The following is a 25062-nucleotide window of genomic DNA, read 5'->3' on the forward strand; positions in this document are numbered from 1 at the left end:
CGTTTTACGATCTTAATTTGTACCTACGTTGTTGCATTAGTGTTGTTATAGAAGGCTGTACAAAAGGCTTGCAGGCCCCCGTTGGTCTTGACGAAGCTATGACCGGTCAGACCAACCATCACGACAGAAAACACCAGTGCTGGAACCAGAATTCGCCAAGGCTGCTGCAATCTAAAAAAATGTGAATAATTCTTATAGGTACACGTCATACGTAATTAGCATAATTAGTAACTTATTTTTTTCTACTTTACGACTGTTGTAATGCTTTTCTTTGTAGGTACAAATACACAGACGACACAGGTACATTAAAAATACATTACAAGAGTCATATCATACGATACGGAGGATAAGACGAAGGGTTGTGACCCTTTTTGTAACAAATAGAAGCGTTAGCGTACACATGTCTTTGCAAAAATTCCAATGGTGGATAAGGTTGTTAAAGTAGGTAGGTTAGTTAATATAGTTGACCTAATAGCCAAATGTCCTCATAAAAATATACTTTATACATTTTAAGTAATGCCAGTAATGCTTACCCGCTTCTACTACGGCCGCCTCCAGGGCATACGATGAAGAGCGTAGCCCATACAAAAGCGAACACCGTGGCCAGTAGAGGCATGTACTCAGCAAATTGGCATTCGCTATCCTTAGCAAATAAAGTGCGAGTTGTGTCTAACACTCGTCTATGGGTTGTATTTCCTGTGAAATGGAATGAAATAATTGAGGATGCATGTTTTTTCATTGCATATCTATTGGTCGCAGTAACAATTTGGACGCGTGCAATTATATTCGGCATGCAATGATCTTATATTAGGTTGGGGAAAAAGTCTTTTCGTATTTTATATAGAAATTCAATACATTTTATAAAATTATTTATTTACATTTAGTTATAATATATATGTGCCATTTTGTTCGACAACTTGTCGCCATTTTGTAGGTAGTGACATTATCCCATTGCTGTAGAAATTTTGGGGTTTCTGGTCAAAAAACTGGGACAAGTAGTTTTGACAGTCCTCTCGTGATGTTAACTTAGTACTACCCAAAGAATTCTGAAGAGACCGAAACAGGTGGAAATCTGAGGGTGCAAGGTCAGGACTATATGGCGGATGCATTAACACTTCCCAACCAAGCTCTCTCAATTTTTGCTGAGTGGCTAAAGATGTGTGTGGTTTGGCGTTATCGTGATGAAAAACCACACCCTTTCTGTTGATCAATTCCGGCCGTTTTTTCTGTATTTCTTGCTCGAGTCTCATAAGCTGTTGGCAGTAGAGATTGGAATCGATAGTTTTGCCTGGCGGTAAAAGCTCATAATGAACTATACCCTTCCAATCCCACCAGACACAAAGCATTACCTTATTGCGAGTTAATCCGGGTTTTGCTACGGTCTGTGGAGCTTGACCAACCTTTGACCATGATCTTTTTCGCACGTTCTTGTCATAGGTAATCCACTTTTCATCACCAGTGATCAATCTTTTTAGGAACGGCTCTATTTCATTACGCTTTAGTAGAGAATCGCAAATGTGTATTCGATTTATTAGGTTTCTTTCAGTCAGTTCGTGCGGTACCCAAACATCGAGCTTTTTTGTATACCCAGACTTTTTCAAATGGGCTAAAACCGTTTTATGGTCAACATTTAGCTCTTCAGCAAGGTTGTAACTACTAATATGTCGATCTTGCTCCACTTTTTCAAAAATGGCATCAACTTTATCCGTGACAGGGCGGCCAGAACGAGCTTCATCTTTGACATCAAAGTTCCCGGACTGAAAACGCTTGAACCAATTTTGTGCTACTCTTACTGACACTGCGTTAAGTCCATAAACGTCACAAATTTTTTTCGCGGCTTGTGTCGCATTTTTCCCTTTCATGAAATAAAACTTCAGAATCATTGACTTCAGAATGTATCGAATTTTTTCTTTAAATTCACTCATCATGGCAGGCAGAAAAACAAAAGAAAAATGGCGGGATTCGGGTTTTATTTTTTTAATTTTATTTTTTTATATGTAATCCTTCTGATGGTATCAAAAACAGCCAAATACATACTGTGCAGCCAAAGAGATTTTAATACAACTTTACACCAATGAAATACGAAAGAACTTTTTCCCCAACCTATTATGTTGGCGGCATGATTATACAGAGCTTTCACAACACGGATCTACGTTTGGATAAGTACGTGCCTGGAAGTTGTTTATTGTATCGATGGTTTTCTAAAATAGTGGCCTATCACAAAAGCACGGAATTTATCAGGAACATAGTTTACAAAAACTGAGACGTGTCTACCGCGCAAAATTGACATATAGTAGACCACCGCAACGTTGTCATGTGATTATTTTAACAAATGAAAAGCTTGGTGTCCCATTCATAATAAAATTTAGTATTTTCTGAATTAATCTCAGTAATAAGTCAAAAAAGGAACTATTTTGGGTTAGGCCACTACTCTTGAAAAGCAGCGATATGTAAATATTTCGTAATGTTCGAACGATCTCCCTGGTGCTAATAAAAAGGTTACTCCCGGAAGTCTGCGTTTTTAATTTCTTTTGTTTACGAGCCTATAAGATCACAACAAAGACGAGACAACCAATTGGTTTTCTCGTCTTTGGATCATAATTTCATGATTTTTGATAAATTTGGTAAAAATTGTGTCCAAATCTTTGTTCAGATATTATGTGTCAGTGTCAAGCTAATTTCGTGTGTTAGAATTTTGCCTAAAATTCTACGGTGTTAGTAAAAATCACACAGACTAAGGAATGTTTCAGTCAATCACACAATGGGCAAAATGGACAAACTCTGTCGTAATCTGATGGTCCAGACTCGCGTGCGAATGAACTTTACAGATACTTGTATGGTGCCACGATCGTATCGTGATCGCTCTAGTTGGCCTAAAGAAAACAAAATATTTTAGGACATATCACAGGGGTGAAAACACGTGTCAAATGGGGTGATATTCTTCTAATAAAAACTTTTGATGATACAATTTCTCGATTTTAACCACTAATTTTAGTGAATTGTCGACTAAAACATCTTTTAAAGACTTACCGTATAAAAAAGTGGCGTTTCTGCTTTCCAACGTTGTAACATTACTACTTTCCGTAAACTCTTGAGCGTTTCTTCTAACTCTACCTTTGTCACCTTCATCGTCTCTGGCGGTCACATTTTGAGCGTCTTCAGTAGAATTACTTACTGCTTTTGTATTAAAATCTGTAGTTTTATCATCTGTAGAGTATTTATTGTCATTTAAATTTATATTTCCTATGTTATCTTCGTTTTTTGTACTTGCGTTGGTTATACTTTTTATTGTATCATTCCCCGTCACGTCAGTCAAATTTAGTTGATCAGTTGTTTCAACATCAGTATAATTTGTACGTTGAACCCAATGAAACTCTAGCTTGCGGGGATAGAATACGCAGTTATCGTCGACCAAATCTTTGGTGTTTTGTAGAAATGTGTAGTTCATTATGCCCAATGTGGCAGCTAAGAAGTAAATTATTGCGTGCCATGCTGAAAGGAAAACAATTGGTTTGTTGAGTTGTTGCATTATCAGTTCACATTAAAGTGACAACTAGTAACATGTTTTATGGGCATTTACACCTTGTCAGGCTGCCACCGCTTGCCCTCTGAAAGCGCCAAGCTGCCCGGTACATTCGGGTAAATACTGACTCCACTGAGTCAACTAGGTGTTAGTATGTACGACCAAGCTACTGTTCAAAAGCAACTGAGGGAAAAATATACTTAGTTACTCCTTAATCTATTTAGAATCAACAAACTACAATGGGTAACGCACTAAACGGCAAATGTTATTAATTTGCACAAAATATATTTACATGTTTTTGATAAACGTAATTTTAAGACACCCTTTGGTCATATACAATAAACTATTGCGCTAAATTCGATATATTCTTTTATAATGTACTTTGGGTGATTATGTGATCATAGGAATAATATTGTGTGGGTCAAAATTACTTAACTGTACATTTCGATGTACATGTGACCTTCGAAGGTTAAAAGTAATTATCAAAGCAACTAGGTATTAAGACGAATCCGATTTATCAACTATCTATGAATACCCCATTTGCAACTCCTACATTTCTATCCTAAAGTTGCCTGGAAGAAATCCCTACTTAGAAATAGGGCTGCCTGTTGTAGATAAAATTCGCTTATTCTGTATAGTCATTGTAATGTTTAGAATGCAAAAATGAATATATACGATAAGCGACCACCACTGTATATATGTATATATACCTATATATACAGTGGTAAATTTGAGACGGGGCAGCAACGGCCAGCTACCTTAATCGTTGTAGTTACAGGAAAACGGTTCTAGAAGACTATCCATGAATTTTAGAGATATTTTGATTGGCATTCACAGATTTTGAAAAAATGGTACAGTCAGCCAGATAAAAGGCAAATTTTACAAAACTTTTTTTTATGCCATTCGATCCCGTCACTGGTAAGGATCAATAGACTCTATGACACCAACTGAGGTAAGAGTACTCGAAATGGCAGAAATTGCAAAAAATCTTTTACCACACCAATTCAAATGAAAAGTTTTTGTTAGAAACGAAACTATATATATATATATATATATATATATATATATACAATGGCGGCATTGTATATGCAAACCTTATACTACTACTTGAGTAAAATTGGATACTGAATGAAATTCCACTCTTGATTAAACATTTGAACCAGTATTAGGTATATATCTGCATTAAAAGTTTAAATATAACCGTGGATTATAAAGGGAAATCAGTCATAAAAAGTAGGACGATAAAAAAATATATCCTAACGAACTGTTCATGAAACAAATAATATGTATGTACATATGAGTATAATATGTATATGATTAGAACCAGTCTCTTGAATAAACGTATACCTATAGGTATACCGGAGTTAAATATACACTTCTGGACACATCTATTGGCCCACCTTGTATTTTCAGTTTCGTTTGGTCCTAGCTAAAATTTTATATTTGGTCGAGCAAAAAGTTTTTATGCTGTTTTGAACCTGGCACATTCACAATTTCATTCAATAGTCTTTTTTTGAATTTCGAACACAGAATTTAAAGAAACAAAAGACAATTTGGAGCCTGTTTGTTGATATCAAACAATCGAATACTAAGAAAACTTGGTTTTATTGGTTTACTTGGATTTAATTCTTGAAAAAGTGATTGATATCTTTGGTTTTGCAACAAACATTACTTATTCTTAACATTAAGGTGAGGTTCTATCAATAATCTATGGATACTTCACCTGAAGTCGCCGCCCAAGCTGTGGCACTTATTCAGGCCGGACACAGCCAAAGAAACGTGAGTGCTCAACTTAATTTAAGTCGATCTGCGGTCCGAAATGTTTATCGGAGGTACCTAGAGACTGGCGGCTTTGTTCGTCGCCAAGGAAGGCCACGATCTCGGGTCACAACTGAAAGGCAGGATCGATTCATCGTGACGACCAGCTTGAGAAATCGTCACCTTACCTCCATTGAGATACAAAACCAACTTCGCGACTTCCACGGAGTATCTGTGAGCGCTCGAACTGTTCGGAGAAGGTTAAAAGAACGCGATATGGTACCACACAAGCCAGCTAATGGGCCCAAACTAACGCGAGCCCACCGAACAGCGCGCCTTCATTTCGCACGCAGTCATTTAAATTGGACACAGCAAGATTGGAGCCGTGTACTCTTTTCTGATGGGTCTAAAATTGTGTTACATGGCAATGATGGAAGGAAGAAGGTCTACCGACGTAAGGGAGAGCGTTTCGCACAATGCTGCTTTGAAGAGAGGGTTGCTTATGGCGGTGGCTCATGGACTGTCTGGGGCGGTATATCCGCGAGCGGCAAAACTCAACTTGAGGTTGTTACAGGACCACGGCTGCCAACATTAAATGCTGAAAGGTACATTCGTGAGTGCTTAGAACCTCACGTGATACCATACGCGGACTATGTGGGCCCAAATTTCCTTTTTATGCATGATTGATAATGCAAGAGCCCATGCGGCCGGCATCGTCTGGGAATATCTTCGGGATGTGAACATCACAGTTATGGACTGGCCAGCCAGAAGCCCAGGTATGAACCCCATTGAGCACATGTGGGACGAGCTAAAAAGACGTGTTAGGGCTCGTCAGCCAGTTGCCCAGACGATGCAGGAGTTGAAAACTGCCATAGAAGAGGAATGGGAGATGATCCCTCAAAATTTCATAGAGCGGTTGATAAACTCTATGCCTAATCGTATGAGAGCTGTGGTAGATGCCCATGGAGGCAACACGCGTTATTAAATTAAACCTTTATTTGATAAAACATGTTTTTATTCAAAAATCAATTGCCTTTAACAAGGCGCATATCCGATTTGTTAGGCGTAGCTCCATGTCGTATGGTATTCTGAATTCAAATTTAAAACAATACGATCGAAAAAGATGGTAAAATGTATCAGGTTTAAAACTGCATCAACAGTTTTTGTTCAATCTAGCAATCATATTTCGGTAGGGGCCATCGAAACCTAAACTCTAAGGTGGGCCAATAGATGTGTCCAGAAGTGTACATTGTATTGAAGTATTATTGGTGCAGACGAATTTTTTTAATTTAAATTTGCGAATGTTTGTGTTGTAGTTGTATTTGAGTCTAACGTACAACTAGATAAGAGAGTCAAAATATCAGGTCACGCGTCTTCCAGAGAATTCTTGCGCCTTCTCGGGAATCTCTAATATACTTATTTATTTACTACATTGCTTGACAAAGGTTGATTAATATTTTTATAGATATTATTTATAGAAATGGTACAATGTTTGTAGATTTCTTCGTCACGCCTACTGTAGCTTCAGATGTTATTCCACTATCACGAAGTGTGTGGTCGAAGTAGGTACTAATTATAGTACTCATTTAAACATATCCTTCAAATGCAGACACTTGAGAAAATTGACTCTACAATTTTATTTATAATAAATTAAACATCGACAAATCTTTACCCATTGGTTAAAAAATAATGTATTCTCCTATTATATGTACTATATAAAGCTACGTATCCTGATTCACTTAGAAAAATAGAACCCATACTTCCCGATATAGTGGAAAAAAGATATTTATACCGTTGTACGCGGATAGGCTCCAAGGCGAAAATCAAATATGAGAAGATCTGATTGTGGAAAATATGAAAGAGTGATCAAGTGCCTGCAAAAACTATAATAATGGAGGAGATATTTGTGCGCTTTTATGAGGTACGCCCTGGCCAATTTTCACCGTATAAAAAAAAAATCGAAATTCAAAGAAACAACGCCGTCATACAAATTTTAAAGTCTTCCATCACGGAAACTATTAAAGAGGTAGGAGGTGCTCGAAGGAATGTCATAGAGAGTAACTGGTCAACTGCCTGTGTCAAAATTAATTCAAGATGGCGAACTCAAAAGGCGGTCTAAGAAAAACTTGCTTCGATCAGGCTGAAAATGTGCATGCGGGAAGTCTTTAAAAATCCTTAATCATAATTTGGGGTCAAAAGTTTTTTTTCGCCATTTTTTAATATGGCTACCACACAAGCTTTTTTTTCGTTAAAAATAGCTGCGGAAATAGACTTAGCAGAAATAGGTTTTTCGCCATTTTCAAATATGGCCGCAATACAAGCGTTCGTTGGCGGTAGAAAAAAAATTGCTCTGATCCCTTTGAAAATTGCCATGTGAGGGTCTTTAGGAATGCCTGATAATAATTTGTAACCAACTTTAGTTTTTCGCCATTTTTCAATATGGCTACCATTCAAGAGTTTTTTGGCGGCAGATAAAACTTTGCTCTAATTCGACTGAAAATCGGCATGTGGGTGTTTGATAATAATTTACGATCCAAACTTATTTTACGCCATTTTTCAAAATGGCTTCCATGCAAACTTTTTGGCGGCAGATAAAAATTTGCATGGAAGGCATTTTGAATTGAATTTTTAATTCGACTGAAAATTGGATTATCGAGGTTCCTATAGGTGTTTAATAATAATTTGCGTGCATTTTTCAATATGGTTGCTATACAAACTTTTTTGACGGTTGATAAAAATTTGCTCTTTGGCATGTGGGGTTTTCTATGGGTGTTTCATAATAATTTGCAGTCAAAATCTACTTTTTGCCATTTTTCAATATAGCCGCCATTAAAGAGCTATGTTAATTTTTGCCCGAAGCGTCCGCACGTCACCGTACGTAGGTAATATACGGAGGCTCTATTACGAGTACACGATATCACAATTGTTCAAAATGTAAGGCATACTTTCCGATGTAGTGAAAATGAGATACTTATAACGTTTTTGTATCGCGACAGTCTCTCTGTTAGATTCTTTTTTCTTGGAAGCTATGCCAAAGAGACGTATTTAGGGAAGAAATGCCAGACAATCGCTCCAAATTTCTGGTCTCAAACTAGGAAATTTCCTATATTATAAGAACCAGACTAACGATAACACTGAGGGCAATATCCAGAATACCTTGACCAGAACCAACTTAAAAATGTTTGTTTCACAATCGGGAAATCAATCATCAATCGGGAATCGAATCTGGAACCTCCTCATCAAGCGCCCATAGTATTAATCGCTGTGCCACTGAAGAGCATAAGCGCACCTCGTAATCTGAACCCGACTGCGCGCCTCAGGCCGAGCCCGACCCCACCGCAGGTGGGGTACAGGGCTCGTGTACAATCACTTATACTCAATTTATATTGCGGCGGAAATGAATGGAAGCGATTTTTTGTAACGTTATTGTGTATAGCGTAATGAACTTTATGGTCAATTGTATAATGTACAAACTAGATGCGAGCCGAAAATCACATCATGCGTCTTTCGCCGAATTCTCGCGCATGCTCGGGAATGCTCGCGCTTTTGCGAGATTTTTCAAGTGCAAAATGGCGCGAAGGTAGGCGCAGTGTGACCATGCCAGTGACCGAGCGCGCCTTTTTGACGGCGAAATTGACATTCCGTTCCGCCGCAATGTAAAATGAGCCTTAGCCGTCGAAGTATCGCAATTTAAGAATGAAATTATTTTAAGTTTAATGATTGTAAAGACACCTTATTATGCTGTTTGTGAAGAATAATTTTTCGTATTTTAAAAATTATTTACTTATAATTTTTTACCTAATTGAGGACACATATAAGGATACTCAAGATCGAAAAGGTTTTAACAAATGCATTAGGTCATAGTACAAAGTCACAACCAAGAATTGTAACAAACCTTATGTTCGTAAATGCCTGTGCCACAGTTTTGCAAATTACCTTGTGGGAACGAGGAAAATTTAACAATACTTGGCCAAGAATTGTCAACAACTTGATCATGTAGATTATACATGGATAACAAGCATCCTAATTGTAATTTTACAAGTAGTTAGTCAATTTTGCATACCTAGCAATGCTTGTACATAAGTAAGTAGGCACAATCTTTTACTAAGTATTTGTAAAAGACTTCTGCGTAATTGACGTGGTTTTTAGTATTTTCACATCGATGTCCTATACTAACAATTTGACTAAAACTTATATTAGAAACGTGCCTATCCGTGCGCCTGACCTATTCATTGAAGGTGTTTGCTCTGAATGATTTTAATAGGCATCTAACAAGTGCTAATTTAATTTGAAACTAAGTTATGCACGAGGAGTTCAGTAAAATTGGCTATTAAGACTGTTATCGCTATGACATTGAAAACGCTTCAGGGGGTTATCAGGAAATTCTATAGCCTACAAAATTCATAAGGCGAATGAGCATTGAAACCAAGGTAACAATACTAAATACCTACGCAATGTGCAATAATAATGTACTTTTATGGTCTTGAATTTTTATTTCCCTGGAAGCCCTTGCAGTTGACGTTAGTGCTGACTATTTGAATTAATGTAGTAATTATTTGTGCTGCGAAATGTACATTTCGTGTGCTGTTCCACTGCAGGGTAAACCATACGGATACTGATCATAATATTACTAACGTTCCTGACATTGGTCGTTGTTGTGTCGTCTTTCGTTTTAAGTAAGTAACAATTTATCTAAAGTAAAAGTTTTATTATTTAGGGTTGCATTTTCTGATTATGAAGAAATTAATATTCCATTGACTCCGTAACGTGAACCAAAACATAATAACAGGAAAAATACAGAAACTGTCTATTTTTTTAATAATTCTCGAACAGTTTGCTGTAGGTACAGTCAATTAAAAATCTGTTCCAAAATTATACTTATAGGTGAAGAAAATTTGGAATATAGACTGAGTCACGAGGTTCTCGTATTAGTTGTTTTTTGTTTTGGTGGTTCACTGTACAAATTCCTCACGATCCGTAGCCTGCTCCTTGACCTTTTTAGAACTCCTCACTTTCAAAATATCGTTATTTGTTCACTGTACCGACGCTATTATTCCTCTTCGATTCTGTATTTTCCTTTCTATCTTCCCTTCTTATAGCTTTCAACGAACGAAATAAAAAAATCAAAATGAAAATCAACATATTTTTATTGCGTTGTGGCTACTTATACACAATTATATTATTATGATCCAAGCAAGTATTAGTAATAAAATAAACTACTAAAAATAGTGAAAGAGTTCAATATTTGAATTTTAAATGAAAACACTAGCTTTGAGTTTTAAAAATAAACGGAGCGACTATGAAGTCGACAGAAATGAATATAATTAATGTAAACAAGTGTATATAGGTATTTAAACGTTTTAGTAAAACCAACTTTACTGAAAACAAATTTAAAATCTGTTTCTTTTTAATCTAAGGCAGTCGAATTTTAAAAATTACTCATGTATCATAAAAATAAAATACAACAGTTCTTATTTGGCTTTTTTTTTATAATTGTTTACTATATGTATAGAACTTTTTTTTTAAAGCTTTTTGTAACCGGCTCAATGCGATTCTTATATCCGATAGATGTGGTGACTCCAAAGACTTGCACATAGGTATCGTCGGATATGACACATAGGTAGATAAATGTACACGTGAAGATAAGAGTTGCTGGAGGAATAATTAAAAATACTGATAAAGTAAAATATGCAATAGTAAATAATGTCTCAACTGACGTCATATCTGGTGGTTTTATTTTTTCTTAAATTTGAAGTAAGACCGATATAACATTAGAATAAGTGGCAAAGGTAAATTTGACAAACTTCTGTCCCATTTTTTTCATCCGATACAATAAAGTCATCCTTATAAAAAACTGAGCCTATTAGCATTACAAAAAAGTTGGTCATTTTTTTCATTTTGTGTGAAAAAATATTTTATGAAATTTTACCAACTTCTGCTGTTCCGATTTTTTCGTCCCGTACAATGAAATGATCCCTTTAATCAGCAGTAAAAACTTTTTTGTCAATTTTATTCATTTTTATGGGCAACTGACTCTTGACCAAAAAATTTACTACGCCAAAATTGTTTTCATACAAAAAGAGTTAATGGTTTCTAAGACAGTTTCCTTGTATCTTCTATGGTTTCGGATTTCCTCATACTGTTCCATTAAAAAAAAACACTGTATAATACAGCTGGTGCCAGCAAGTTCGTCTGCGTAGAACGAGTATTTCGAGTAGCCTACTGTATTGTACTAATTTTCATACTTTTATTGGTTCTCCATATAAACTTACATACTCTATTTCACCGCCTTTAACATTTATTTTTGTGACAAAAAGTAGCCTAGTTCTCTTAGGTCCCATCTATTTATATACCAAAATTCATTAATTTATTTATTGCAATTCACATGTTGGTAGGTACCTATCTTTAATTGTTCTATGTACTAGATACATCAAAATAATGAAACCGTGGAGTGTGCAGCAGAGTCTGAAGGCAGAGATAGATCGAAGTTTTAATCTAATATCATCAATGTTGGTTCAGCGGTTTTAAATAGGCGTAAAAATGTGACAGACAGAGTTACTTTCGCATTTATGATATTAGTTTTGATGTTGTATATGAACGTGATGTTACCAATGACCATATAATCCTTGGTTTTTTTTTCATGGCGCCTTACTAGGGGAACCCTGTATCACAGGTGACATGGACTTACGACTTGGACTTGTAGTGATGCCCATCTAAATAGTTTAGGTATAAAAACTTAGTTTATCGAAGTTTTGTGGTGTTATTTCCGGCGTTGGGGTCAGCGATGTTATCTGTTTGTAAAAGATGATATATACCAAAAAATGTTACCTTTCCATAGCCTTAGGTGCTTGGAGGTCCGTTCTTCAAGCTCGCAATAATCGTAGAGTAAAACGGTCATTTTCATATTTTACTTGTTTCCATCCTGAAAAGAGTCAAGGCGATATCTTAATTTGTCTACTAGTATAGATTGGTCTAGACTAGATAGATATTACTTTTTAATTACTAGTTTAAGCTTCACGCAGTGTCCAATGGAGCAGTAAAATAACGGGACCTAATTAATTAATGTCATATTTCTCTATATTTTCCCTTGGGAGCTAATAATTTTGCTGCAGTGACATAAAATGAGGCTCAGCCAACCGTGTTGCGGGCTTTAATATAAAGTAGAACGGTCAAATATAGAAGTATTTTAAAATGGTTCTTAATAAACAAATTAAACTTTCATATCATTATTATTATTTTCATTTGCGGTTGCCTTTACATGATACGGTAGCGACCGTGTGAAATATTTAAATATGGCAAATTTTAGTCGTTTTGTTGTTACCGCTAGGAGCGCTATAATATATTACGAAATATTTTGTTTTAATCCGAAATGAATTTTTATGTCTTTTTTCCGACTGAATTTCCGTCCAACTACAAAAAAGATTTAGAACGGTGATATTATCCACATTACGAGGTAGGTATATATTTGTATGTATAATTTAAGAGTACAGAATACCAAACAATGTATTTAGTAATATTTATTGTAGAAGATACAATACTAAATGAATCGTTGTGTTGTTTATGAGCGTATTCGACGGATAACCAAAGTCGGGGACGTTGTAGACAAAAATGAGACGATGAAATGAAAATGGACAGGACACATAGCTATGTAGAATGGACCCAGACAAGTGGACAAGGAGGATCGAGTGGCGACCTTGGGCCAACACGCGCGGCAGAGGTCGTGCGCCACTTCGTTGGGTGGATGACATTAAAATTTTCGCGGGTCACAACTGGATGCATATTATATTATATATATATATTATTATAAAAAATCTTTATTAAACTGTCTACAAATGTTGTCTTAAACTAAGTTCTGCAAGACTGTTTTCACAGTTTGTCTACAGGATAGTCTCTATAATAACATTATAACTATTGATATGTAGGTATATATGGACTATTATGAATTATTGCAACTATTCTATATATTTCATGGAAGTGTTTCTAACAAATATTTTTTAAGAAGCTTTTTGAATTTATTTTTGTCATGTACCATGCGAATGTTATCAGGTAAATTATTAAACAAATAAGGTAATCTTTTATTTAATGTCCTGTCTCCATAGTAGTTAGTCACTCGAGGTACTTCGTATTTACCGGAGGTCACCGTCCTGGTACTATGACTATGATTGACCAGTACTAAGCCATGCTCCAGATTGCCATGGTTATTTATTGCGAGTAAGTATTTATGCTTTAAGTGAACAGGAAGTATCTTTAGAATTTTAAACAGTTTATAATAATTTCCATCACAACTTTGCTTTGTTTTATTGTTTACAAGTAATTTTAAAAATCTAATTTGCAATGTTTCTAATTTAGCAATATAAGTTTTAAAAGTTAGGCCATAGGAATCGAGAGCATAGCTCAATACTGAGTCTACTAACGCGATGTACAGTTGTTTGAGAATACTCTGTGGAGTTCTATAACTTAAGTGATAGAATTTACCAAGGAGAACTCTCAATTTACTGCACAGAAAACTAATGTGTTCATTCCAAGAGAAACTTATATCAACTTTTACACCGAGATATGTAACGAAATTTACTTTTTCAATGGGCTGACATTCGCAATTAGTTAAGTTATTGTGCAAACATGAATAGGTGTGTGTGAACAAAGATGGATGCGTTTGAGTATTACAAATGTATGGAGACTGTATTATCAAAAGTTTTGTCTTATCAGAGTTTAACGTAATGCCATTATCATGGGACCATTTCACAACTGCATCTATGTCTTGTTGTACTAGGCAACACGTCTCAGCGAGGTCAGTACCGGGTCTTAGAGTACATAGGTCATCCGCAAACATGTGCGCAGTGCTGTTTCTAAGCACCCCACACAAACTGTTAGCGTGCATAAGATAGCATACAGGACCGCACAACGAGCCTTGAGGGACTCCGCGTCGGACCCTCACCGCGTCGCTGAGAGCGTCACCTAGCTTAACTTGATAGGTACGTGATGTGAGATAGTCGCGGAACCAAGGATTCAGCGGCTGCCCCACTCCACACTCGTCCATTGCATGTGAAACGGCAGTGACGTAAATGAAGAGGTATCGAGGAGGCCTATATCCGAAGACGGATTGGTAGAGGCTGCTTGATAATGATGATGATGATTGTCTATGTATTACGTAGATTTAGTGCATACCTACATATACCTATGCTAATATTTAGGTCTATTTATCATGGTTGCCGAAATTGATTCATTATGGTTTGAATAGTCTCGAGGCCATCCAGTTGGAGATCGGAGAGTTGTTATTAATATAGTTAATAGGTGGATTTTTTCTGAGTGTTCAAAAATAGACTTCATTCGAATAACTGTAAAGTGCACTATCATTTAAGATTATAAAATAAGCTCATTATGTTACCTACTCGTTTTATGAGTGGCCTAAAAATTGTACAAAACTGTAATTTATTATAAATAAATAGAAAAATAAAATATTTCTTGTTTCGGACATCATCCATAGTAATTATTAGTAGTCAGTTGTAGCAATTTGTTTTAAAATTAGGTTAGCAAGTAATTTATTTAGAAGCAATAAGGAGGGCACAATATAATCACTCGGAAACCATTACTTCCAGGTTTGAATATATACCCCAATGTGTACTTCCATCCAACATAAGCGATATATAAAGTAAAAATATGCCCATGGTCCACCCAGGTGGACATGGGTGACGGAAAAAAATAATTGCCCGTGGTCCACTGAGGTGAACCAAACAGGTGAGCCATAAAAGCGAAAATAAACGTGTCATTGACATACAATGCAAAGTTTTGCGTATATGTACAATGTTTGCCTCGATAATCATCAGCTACTAAATATTGTTTGAGATCTTCCGAAAATGACATCACCGTGAGATCATTTATAGAAGCCGCGACTATGTATTTTTTACGCAACAAATATTATGTGAGACTAAAGTTTATCGCTTAACGGGGTTCCTGAGTGGGAACATTTTCATACATTTTCGGTTTGATTAATTATAATTTTCTTATTGAAGGTGACAACTTGATTTGCTTTTCTTTGGATTCCATGTGGAAATCTGTATCAGCTTATAGGTACAATTGATTTGTATGGACATAATATATGTGTTTATTTCCAAAAGACGTAAAAGAAAAGTTGTGTTTTTTTATTAAATAATAAGGACTCGTAATCTTGGTAAAGCAACATGTGATCATACGTCAAAAGTGGTTTTATCACATGGAAGTCATAAAAATTATACGAACAATATGAAACAAATGTGTCCTCGTACGTGCATTTTGCACCACTCCTATTTAAACATGAAAAATCATCGCATTAGTCGATAATTTTTCTTAAGACAAATTTTTCAATGGCCTTATTCCACGATGAGTGCTATTCAGTGAACAACAATCAAAGTCAATATTTAGTGATCATTGATGAAATATAAATTTGATTAAATTGTTTTTCTAGATTTATCTAAGACTAAGTTTGATTAAACATCTTTCTTCCTATATATCTTATGTTCTCCCTGTTTATTGTATTTACATAATAGTTATTATGTAAGTACACTAAACAGGGAGAACGATTAAAAATGTAAAAAAAAGATTACCATCGTAAAAATTAATGGAAAATATAAAATAAAATTCTATTTAACTTTATTATTTATTTAATTAGATACATGCTACACCAAGGCTGTGAAGTCCTGTTTATACATATAATGTATGTATGTAGATGTCGCCATAAAATTGCGTAAATCGTATTTTCACGAAGATTACGTAATCCCCACTTGCACCAAAGGCTCTAACAATACGTTACATATAATTCACAGCATGCTCGCCGATATTTACCAAATAAAGCAAACACGAATTACGCTTAATGAGATGCTATAATGTAAAGAAGCACATTTGTTTTGTACATAAATAATGATATTTAGAATAAAAAAATGCCTTTATTTTCCATATTTACAGTTTAGACCATATTTCTACAGGAAAATTGCAATAATCAGTATTTTCAGTATTACGTGATATTTAATTTAATGATAATAAATGAATGTGCTTGAAAAAAATAATGGTCTTAATGCACTAAAAAAAATAACAGTCTACTGTGCGGAAGATTAGAAGACAACCTAGACGTGACCTACTCAATTGCGAACTTGTGCAAGTTTAAGTTTGCTTCAGACCAATCCTGTGACGTCGAAAGGTCTTTTAGCCAATACAAAGCGTTGTTCCGATCAAACAGACAGATTTTTAATTTTGAAAATATAAAAGGCATGTAATTGTGTATTGTAACAATAACAGTAACGAAAATTAGATTGAAGTGGAATAAAATTTGTTGCTTTTGTTATAATAAAGCGTAGTCTATGTGAAAACAGTTGTTTTTTTATCTCCATATTTTTTCCATATTGTGAGACTTTTTGCTCATATTATACATATTATACGTACATATTTTGTAGTTTATATACTGCGTATTTATTCCAGCCCTATAGTCATAAGTAACCCAACTTGATCACGACCCAATAGGAGAAATAAAAAGACCTATTATTATAATTCGGACATTTAAATCTTCTATGAATTCTAATTTACTTTTTAGGGATTCTTATCAGGAACAACGTGTAGGACAACCCAGTTTTTTATATGATAAACAACACAATTTGATGCGTTAGATCGGCCACAATTAGCTTGGCTAGTAGCCAACGATCATGCGTGGGAGTTGCTCCAATTTTCACATGGACCTGTCAATATTTGCATACGTGTATTGCTAATTCCTTTGTCACGTCAAAACTTTAACTGTCAGAACTGTGCAATATGCATGACAAATACAAAGAAAGTATAAAGATTGTAATTTTATTAAATTAAACTAGAGCAATTTATCTACTACGAACATAACTGCATTATTTGTTAGTGGTGAAATTTGTTTTCTTTTTTGTGATATGAACAGTCAGTTTGTTTGTTTAACAGTCACTTCCATAATATGTTTTCGCAATGTTTTATAAATGAAATTATTTTTCAGATCTACATTGCGTACATTTCTTTGTTTGTTGTAGGACTGGGCCACAATCAAATTTTTAACCGACTTCAAAAAAAAAAAGGATGAGGTTGTCAATTAGACTGTATTTTTTATTGTATGTTACGCGATAACATCTGTGAACCGATTTTGGTGATTCTCTTTTTGTTGGAAAGAGGGAAATTTCCACCTCTAAGGGTGGCAAACTAGGGGATGAATACAGTTTCGCGCACGTTCCACGGTAACCGATTTCAATAAAACTTGGCGAATAGATGTAATTGTAAGAACTTTTGAGGTCGGTTTTTTTGTACCTACTCTGTACTGAGATTATAAATCATCTCTTGTGAGTCGATAGAGTGTCAAAGGTTTGTACGTTTGGTATTCTTGTTTTGCTAAAAGTGGCTTGTCAGTGCCTACCCATCGAGCTGATATTAAATTGCTCTAAAACCGCACCTTGTCTCAAATAAAAGAATCCTCTTAGAGCATCAGAGCAACGAAGTAATATGAGCATTACTTCGTTCCGGTTTTGAAGGGTGACTCAAGACAAGCTGGTGAAATTACAGTCACATGGGACAAGTCCCATGTGACTGACATGTTGACAAGTCAACTAATGTCTCAGGGTAATGGGCGCAGAGGCAGTGCACCTCAGATCTTTGCGATTTAAAACTCCTCTGAGTGGCACTGCAACTGGAGAACAGGCGTGTCGTTTACCATCAGGCACACGACTTGTTCGTTCCACCACCAGAGAACAAAAAAGTAACAAGAATGGACACTCTCCGCCCCTCCCTAGCTTTGGACACCGCACCACGCCCCGCACATTGACGGTCTACATTGACTGAATGACAACAAGGCTGTCGGCGAGACGTTACACGCTGAGACGGCTTTGACGGGCTTCATTACGAATCTTGTACGTTAATATATGTATAACATCATTGTGCGTTACTATTTATAATGGTCGTGAATTATGATCTATACGGCTGTTTATCGTAATCTAAACAGGATAAAGAGAGGAGTTTCTTTAGTTTTCTGAAAGATGAAACGAAGTAAGTAAAAAGCTTATGCCTGAGACTCATTCAGTTATTGTTTTCTTCATTAATTTAGTGCAGAGTACTATATAATACAGATTATATTAGGTACAGTTTAGGTACTTATATCAAAATAATGAGACGCCGTAAGTTCATAAACTACGAGTAGTGGACAAGGGTTCTCAAATTTTCAATTTGTATTGCCGATAAATATTATGTAGTGAATATAATTATTAACTAGCCAATGATAAAGTTGGACAAGCAATTACCTTGGTTATCTTATGTACCTGTCCCTGTCCGAAATATAATATTTATTCAAAATAAATCTTCAACATAGTTAGTGAATTAATGAAAAATATAATATTATATCGATATAAATACCTAATGAACATGTATAATTATTAGGACTCTATTAATAGAATTATACACATTCGCGTGTGTGCCTATAGCGCTTTGCTGTTTGTAGTAATAGTAGGTAAATAACTAAATAACTTTCGACCGTTGTACGGAGTGTGCGGGGTGTGCCATCACTTAGTAACATAAAAAAGTTCACTCCGGGGCAGCCATAGAAAAATGCGATTCCCACATTGATCCAACCGGCAATCGAATCCAGGATATCTATTAGCGCCCACATTGCTGACCGTTGAGTCACCGCGGCCGTCAATTTTGCCTTATAGATTTTATCCTAGTAGCTATTTGCTTAAGTGTTTCCTTTGACTTTGAAACTTCACGTTTTACGAAGCAATAAAATGAACGACTTCAGCAGTAAACGCAAGTTAATAAGTCTTGGTATAATGCTCATAATCTTGGCTAGAGCTAAAATGACGTAACACTCATTTATATTCGGTTTTTTATAGCCCGCGTGTTTCGATTAATGATGGTGACTAACTACAATGTTTTTTTGGTAATTATTGGTCTATTGTCTGCATTGTCAAGTAAATTGTACACACGTAAATTAGGTTAATTGATTTTACATCAACACTGACAATAATTTCTTATGATAGTTTATGATACATGCAATGTCGTATTTTTTTCCCCTTTATTGTTTAAACTCTAGATTTTTATGGTTAGAGAAAGTTCAAAGAGTAAATGCGCCAATGGAGTGGAGAGAATTTATGAAATACTAGCTGGTGTCCGCGACTACGTCTGTGTTGAATAAATATGTACTGTACTAATTTTCACGATTTTATTGGTTTTCCATAAAAACTTTCATTCCCTATTTCCCTCTTGTCCTAGGTCCCATCTATCTCTATATCACAATTGTTTTGTAATATTTAAGTTGCTCTTGATGTAATGTAAAAATTGCAATTGTAACCCATCTAATAAGTAGTAACATTGGCTTACAGTAGTAAAGATAAATTTAATTTTTTTTTTATTTTCCATCAACTTTCACGAGTATTATCCAAATTTATTTTTATTTTGTATGTATCCCGGTTTAGTACAGTATAATTTTTAACAAGTGCAGTAATATACTTATAGTTAGATCAAATAAAACTTAGTCTTAGATAATTTTCAAAAAACTGTTGAATCCAATTTATATTTGATAGCTTTCACTGTTATTTACGATATAATGGTATGTTTACTTTTAGTCACAATTTAGTTGTACTTAGGTCATGTTTCTTAATAACGTATCTATCTATAACTGAAGGAAGAATTATCTACCCACATGATAATAAAATACTGTAAAAATTTGCACAAAGTAGATCACGAATCGAAAGGTTATTTAAAATTTTATCTTTATCATTTTATGAAGCGTTACTTAACGTTTCGGTTTCATTATTCATTAACTGTGCCACAAAACTAAATATCAAACATTTATTTACATATTATTTCCTGTTAGTAACTTATAATGACTAAATTCCTACCTTTTGTCAAAAATCCGATTCTAATTCAAAAAATCAGCGACAAATGAGGACTACATATTTTCCATATCACATTGTACACATTCATTGATAGTTTATAATAGAAATAAAAAATAAAGATAACAAAGTCGATAAATTGCAGGTTACACGCGGTTACCACGACGCATGTCGGCAACTGACTACGATAGATTGAATTTAGCGTTACGACCTTTTGATTTTGAAGCTTGTAGGAAAACGGTGAAAGAAAACTTTGCGCAGAGTGTTACTGCGCATGAAGCTTTAACAACGCTTTTGACACGTAATAATTTGTCCGTAAATGTTTTTTTTCAATTACTTCATTACAATAAACCTATGAAAATAAACGAGGCGTTCATAATCATTGGTAGATTAATACAACAAACACAAAAAAATGCTCAATACAGTACAGTACAGTACTCAGCAGTAATAATAATCGTCTTATCTGTAGTGCTGATAATGTTGAATATTTTATTCACCACATCACACTCGGCAGTTTATAAAATTGTATTATAAATACGGCTTTGTTGAATTTATCTAAATTATTGTAGAATGACTCCCAAAAATCAGACCCAGTCCCATTAAATGTGGTTAGAAACGAGAAGGCACGAAAACATAACTATAAGCCTCTGGAAGACAGACAAGGACAGAGAATGTAGATAAAGCTCCAGCGATTTTGTTCACGTGATGTAACCGCATGATGTCATGGAAACATCGCCATGTTGGTTTTTTGACCAAGTTAATTGTGCTGACTGTGAATTAAATAACTATTTGACATTTTATACAATGTAACAATCCCCTTTCCACCGCTCCATCCCTGGACTGTAAAAACATAGCAGTTCCGACGGTAATGGTAACTTTGTTTTATATAATAGTTTTCTTTTGGCGGGTATTTTCGTTTTGATCGTATCGCGGTACGGAAATAGATTAACCTATTTTCACGTCTGTTTCTCAAACACTTTGAAATAAGTGGCTTGAATTTATAGGCGTTTGACGACTTATCTAAACTCTACTAAACCGTGAATCCACAATAGAGAAACTTACCTCATTGAGTTAGAGAACATTGTTATTGTATCGTAATAGTTCACTATGTTTATATGGGAATATGCTGAGTTTGGCTGGTGCTCATCCTGGTGGATAATATCGGGAACAAGGATAGCATGGAATGTGATAAAAAATTACCCTACATTTTCATAGTTCTATGAAATTGTACAGAGCAGAGCTAGTTGATGAATGCTTTTGGTTTGATTCACTGTTAGTTGTACCTGAAAAATCAATACTATCTACCTACGATCTGTTTTGAACTATATAGGTATATTCATTATAACCTAACCCCTTTTTTGTTGTATTTATTTCTACGGAAATTTTCGAATAAAACGACGGAGTTATACATTTATATGAGTTATATTCGATATAAAATATAATATTATTTGGACCCAAATTAATGTAGTGGGCTCTATATAGCATAAGGTATTTAGGTTTAAATAAAAATGTACTTATACATATTTATTAAATTTGTTAAGATTTTAGTCGTGCTATAAATATTTACAATTTAAATAAAGCAAAGCTACGGTGATTTTGCGGTGTATAATTATATAATATTAATAAAATGTAGGTTTTTCTTACCATAGGCAGACAAAAAATTCAATACTTATATATAATGCTAAATATTTCAAGCCTATATTTATAATAAATCACAATCCTCGACGTATTCCTTTTGATGTTTTAAATCTCCCAATAGAAACACAAAATAGTTTCATCTTTCACAGCAGTCTCTTCCAAGACTATTGTATCAAAATATCAGCAAAAAACGTATGGTCTAACGCAGATAGGACATCTATCTGTAGCAGCTAAACATCTTCGAAGGCAGTCGGCATGGAAGTAATGAGCACACGGTGTCACTCTAGCAGATTTCATGGTACCAAGGCAAACAGCGCATACGTCTTCAAGTGTCGACAACTCTTCAGGCGTCGCTCGTCGAAACTTTGATAATGAATCTCTTGCTTCGTTGAATTTCATCAAGGCTTCCCCGAACCTATACCGCCCATGTATGTAAACACAGATATAGAACAAAAAAACTGCTAGCCTCCACCTTTCGCACCACGCTAAAGCCGGTACTAAAGGTATTGCGAGACCCAACGTTATGCCTCGAGCCCATAGTCCGCAGTATAAAGGTTCCATGCCTTCAAGTTTCTCTAACTTCATAGCTGACAATGCCAGTGGCCACAATTCGAGGAACGTCTTCTCTGTTAATAAGTAGTAAATACCTGTTATGGCTACGTATAGGAATGTTGGGCGGAAATGCTCCAAGCCTTGTTCTAAGCCCAGTGTTAAAAGTATGAAAGTGATAGTGACGATGAATGTGACAGCTTTGGTCCATTCAAGAACTATCTTTGTAGCGGACATGGCAAGGTGTTTGACTCGGGAATGCCTGGTGACGTTGACATATGGAGACCAGTCTTCTTTAGTGCATATCTCGCGAACGTAGTTGACGGAGTAAGTAATGACGTTGTAGAACATCAGCGAGTAGAGAGACGTCAGTTTGCCTTGAGCGACAAATAATCGGTCGCACGCCGTAAACATCAGCAACTGAAAAGATTTTGATTTGAATTGTAACAATAACATAGGAGAAAGCTGCTATTATATTAAGTGATCAATTATAGAAGCTATGTATTACTTAATAACGTCGGGTCTCCTCGGCCGTACCACATAGTTCGAAAACAAAGGTTTTTCAATATGTGCGTTCTACCCGTTATGATATACTGAGCCTAGACGTGGATGATACGGCTATTCCACCAGTTAAAAGTCGGCCAGGGAGTTATGGAACGAGCTATACTCGTAGTTTCTCTGAAGGAAAAGATTCGAAATGAGATCGTTCGACAGAGAACTAAGGTGCTCGTCATGACTAGTAGAATAAGCAAGCTGAAGTGGCAGTGGACTGGTCATATCTGTCAAAGAACCGATAACCGATGGGGAAACAAGTTCTTAAGCGAAGACCATGGCTCGGCAAACGTGACGTAAGCCTCCCTCTGGCCAGATGGAGTGAGGATTTGCGAAAGTCCGCTGTCAGCAGATGGATTAGATAAACGAAGGACTGCGCGAAGTAGCGCTCATTGGGAGAGGCCTATGTGGCAGTGGCCTGCGATAGGCTGATGATGTGAATCAAAGATTCCAGGCGCAAATAATTTTAAATGGCATTTTTGTCGTTAGCTCCAGTCTAACAAAAATGTACGAAGGAAGAAGCTGTTGACCATCTCCTGGATTGAACTTGTCGCTTCTGCGTGAGTGCACACAATAAAGTTCATATTAAGAGCAACACGGTATTGATGTTGCGACCGCAATGGGGGCTTCGTTTAGACCATCTCGATAACCCAGTGGTTACAACTCCGGGCGCTAGGTGTGACACCGTTTAGAAAACAAATTTTTTGAAATTGGTACTGGTTTGGATTTCCTGTTTCTAAGTTTCGTAACTCTTCCGTTATTTATGATCAGCTAGGTATCACTATCTCGCATAATAAGATCTGCAGTATTGTACATTATGGAAATGTATTTCTGTAACTGGCAAGCCCTCAGTATTGCTGGTTTTTGCTACCACGTCTTGGTAGTTCGAAAATCCATTTTAAGGGTTGGTCTTACTCGTAACGGGGAACAAGACAATCAGCTGTGCAATAATACCTGGCTTATCATGGTTGAGAGGTTGCTCATTTGCAAAAAGAGTTTCTCAGTTCTCTCCAAAGGCGCGAAAGCCGCACGCAGCATAGCCATCACGTTGTATATTGGCGCCTGCAGTCTGTGAACGGCATCTGAGAAGTAGCAATTAAAAAGGTGTAGGTACAATTAGATGAAGTTGTTGATGGTAAGGTGACATTCGGAAAGTGGCTTGTAACTTAGATCCTGTACAATATGGGTGACATTATTTATGGGAACGTCCAATATTGTACAGAAAATGGTTGAAGATAGGTAAGGCAACAAGGTACAATACTAGTTATTGGTTAAGATCTAAATTGGCAAATACATAGGTACAGTCAACAGCACATCAAGCTATTCACCTCCAGTGTAACGGAACAACATACGTCAATGTGTAGCTTGATGTGCTGCCGTCTGTACAATAATGGCACGAAAAAGCTTACATCTCATGTAAAGATTTTAGTTGGTTTTTTACTTCATACCTACTTACTTATTAGCCCACACTTGTCTACCACTAGTACACTAATCGTGTTGATTATTTATTGTTATAGTTTTATTGTGAACCTAATCTAAAACGTATGTACATAGCGAAAATTGGAATGTTTTTTGGAAAATTAAAAATAAGGTATTTTTAATTAGCTAGCAAAATTGGAGTCACAGTGGCGGAGCGGGACGTGGTGAGTGTGGTGCGCGTAGGCCGCGCGCCGGAGTCGGGCGCGGCGGACGCGAGGCCGCGCCCTATAGTGTTGCGTCTGACGCGCTGCGCGGTGCGTGATTGTCTACTGTACGAAGCAAGGGTGCGTCGCGGCGCCACCACTGAGGGCACAGGCTTGCCCGGCCCGCCGCGAAGAGAGCCAACAGTCAGCTCTTCCGCAGAGCCCGTGAGATCGGAACCCGTCTTGGATGGCGGTTTGTGTGGACACGAAACGGTAATGTGTTCGCGCGTCAGCGGCATGACCTTGATGCTCCTCGTCACCGTTTGCGTACGAAGAAGGACCTAGTCAGGGTTTTTGGCGCTGAGGCTGTTGGTGCTGTTAGTGCTGCCCCCAAACGTAAAAACAATGAAACTGTTATAATTATTAATACAAAGATCGAACACTCAGAAAAAACACTCAGAAATAATTCCTTCGATCCGGTCGGATTCGAACCGACGTCTTCTTGCATACCGTGGCAGACGCTATACCAACTAAGCCACGGAACGAACCAACGGACCTCACG

At 36.2% G+C, this 25062-nt stretch overlaps 1 protein-coding gene across 3 annotated transcripts in view; it reads right to left on the bottom strand.

Annotated features, from left to right (window-relative positions):
- Nucleotides 1-25062, bottom strand: part of LOC113226532 — a 46811-nt gene that overhangs the window by 1538 nt on the left and 20211 nt on the right. The window contains exons 1-5 of one of the 3 annotated variants that reach the window (XM_026459184.1): nt 20146-20262; nt 12110-12203; nt 3031-3492; nt 534-696; nt 28-171 (exon numbers count right to left, since the gene is read on the bottom strand). In XM_026459184.1, coding sequence (XP_026314969.1) covers nt 28-171; nt 534-696; nt 3031-3492; nt 12110-12185 — 845 coding nt within the window. In that variant the 5' untranslated portion in view covers nt 12186-12203; nt 20146-20262. Of the gene's footprint in view, nt 1-27; nt 172-533; nt 697-3030; nt 3493-12109; nt 12204-20145; nt 20263-21707; nt 22747-23832; nt 23961-25062 lie in introns of those variants that run through there. The other 2 variants (XM_026459183.1, XM_026459185.1) reach the window with 2 other exon arrangements.

Source organism: Hyposmocoma kahamanoa, unplaced genomic scaffold (assembly GCF_003589595.1).
Source record: "Hyposmocoma kahamanoa isolate Upper Pololo Valley unplaced genomic scaffold, ASM358959v1 192, whole genome shotgun sequence".
Taxonomy (NCBI): Eukaryota; Metazoa; Arthropoda; class Insecta; order Lepidoptera; family Cosmopterigidae; genus Hyposmocoma; species Hyposmocoma kahamanoa.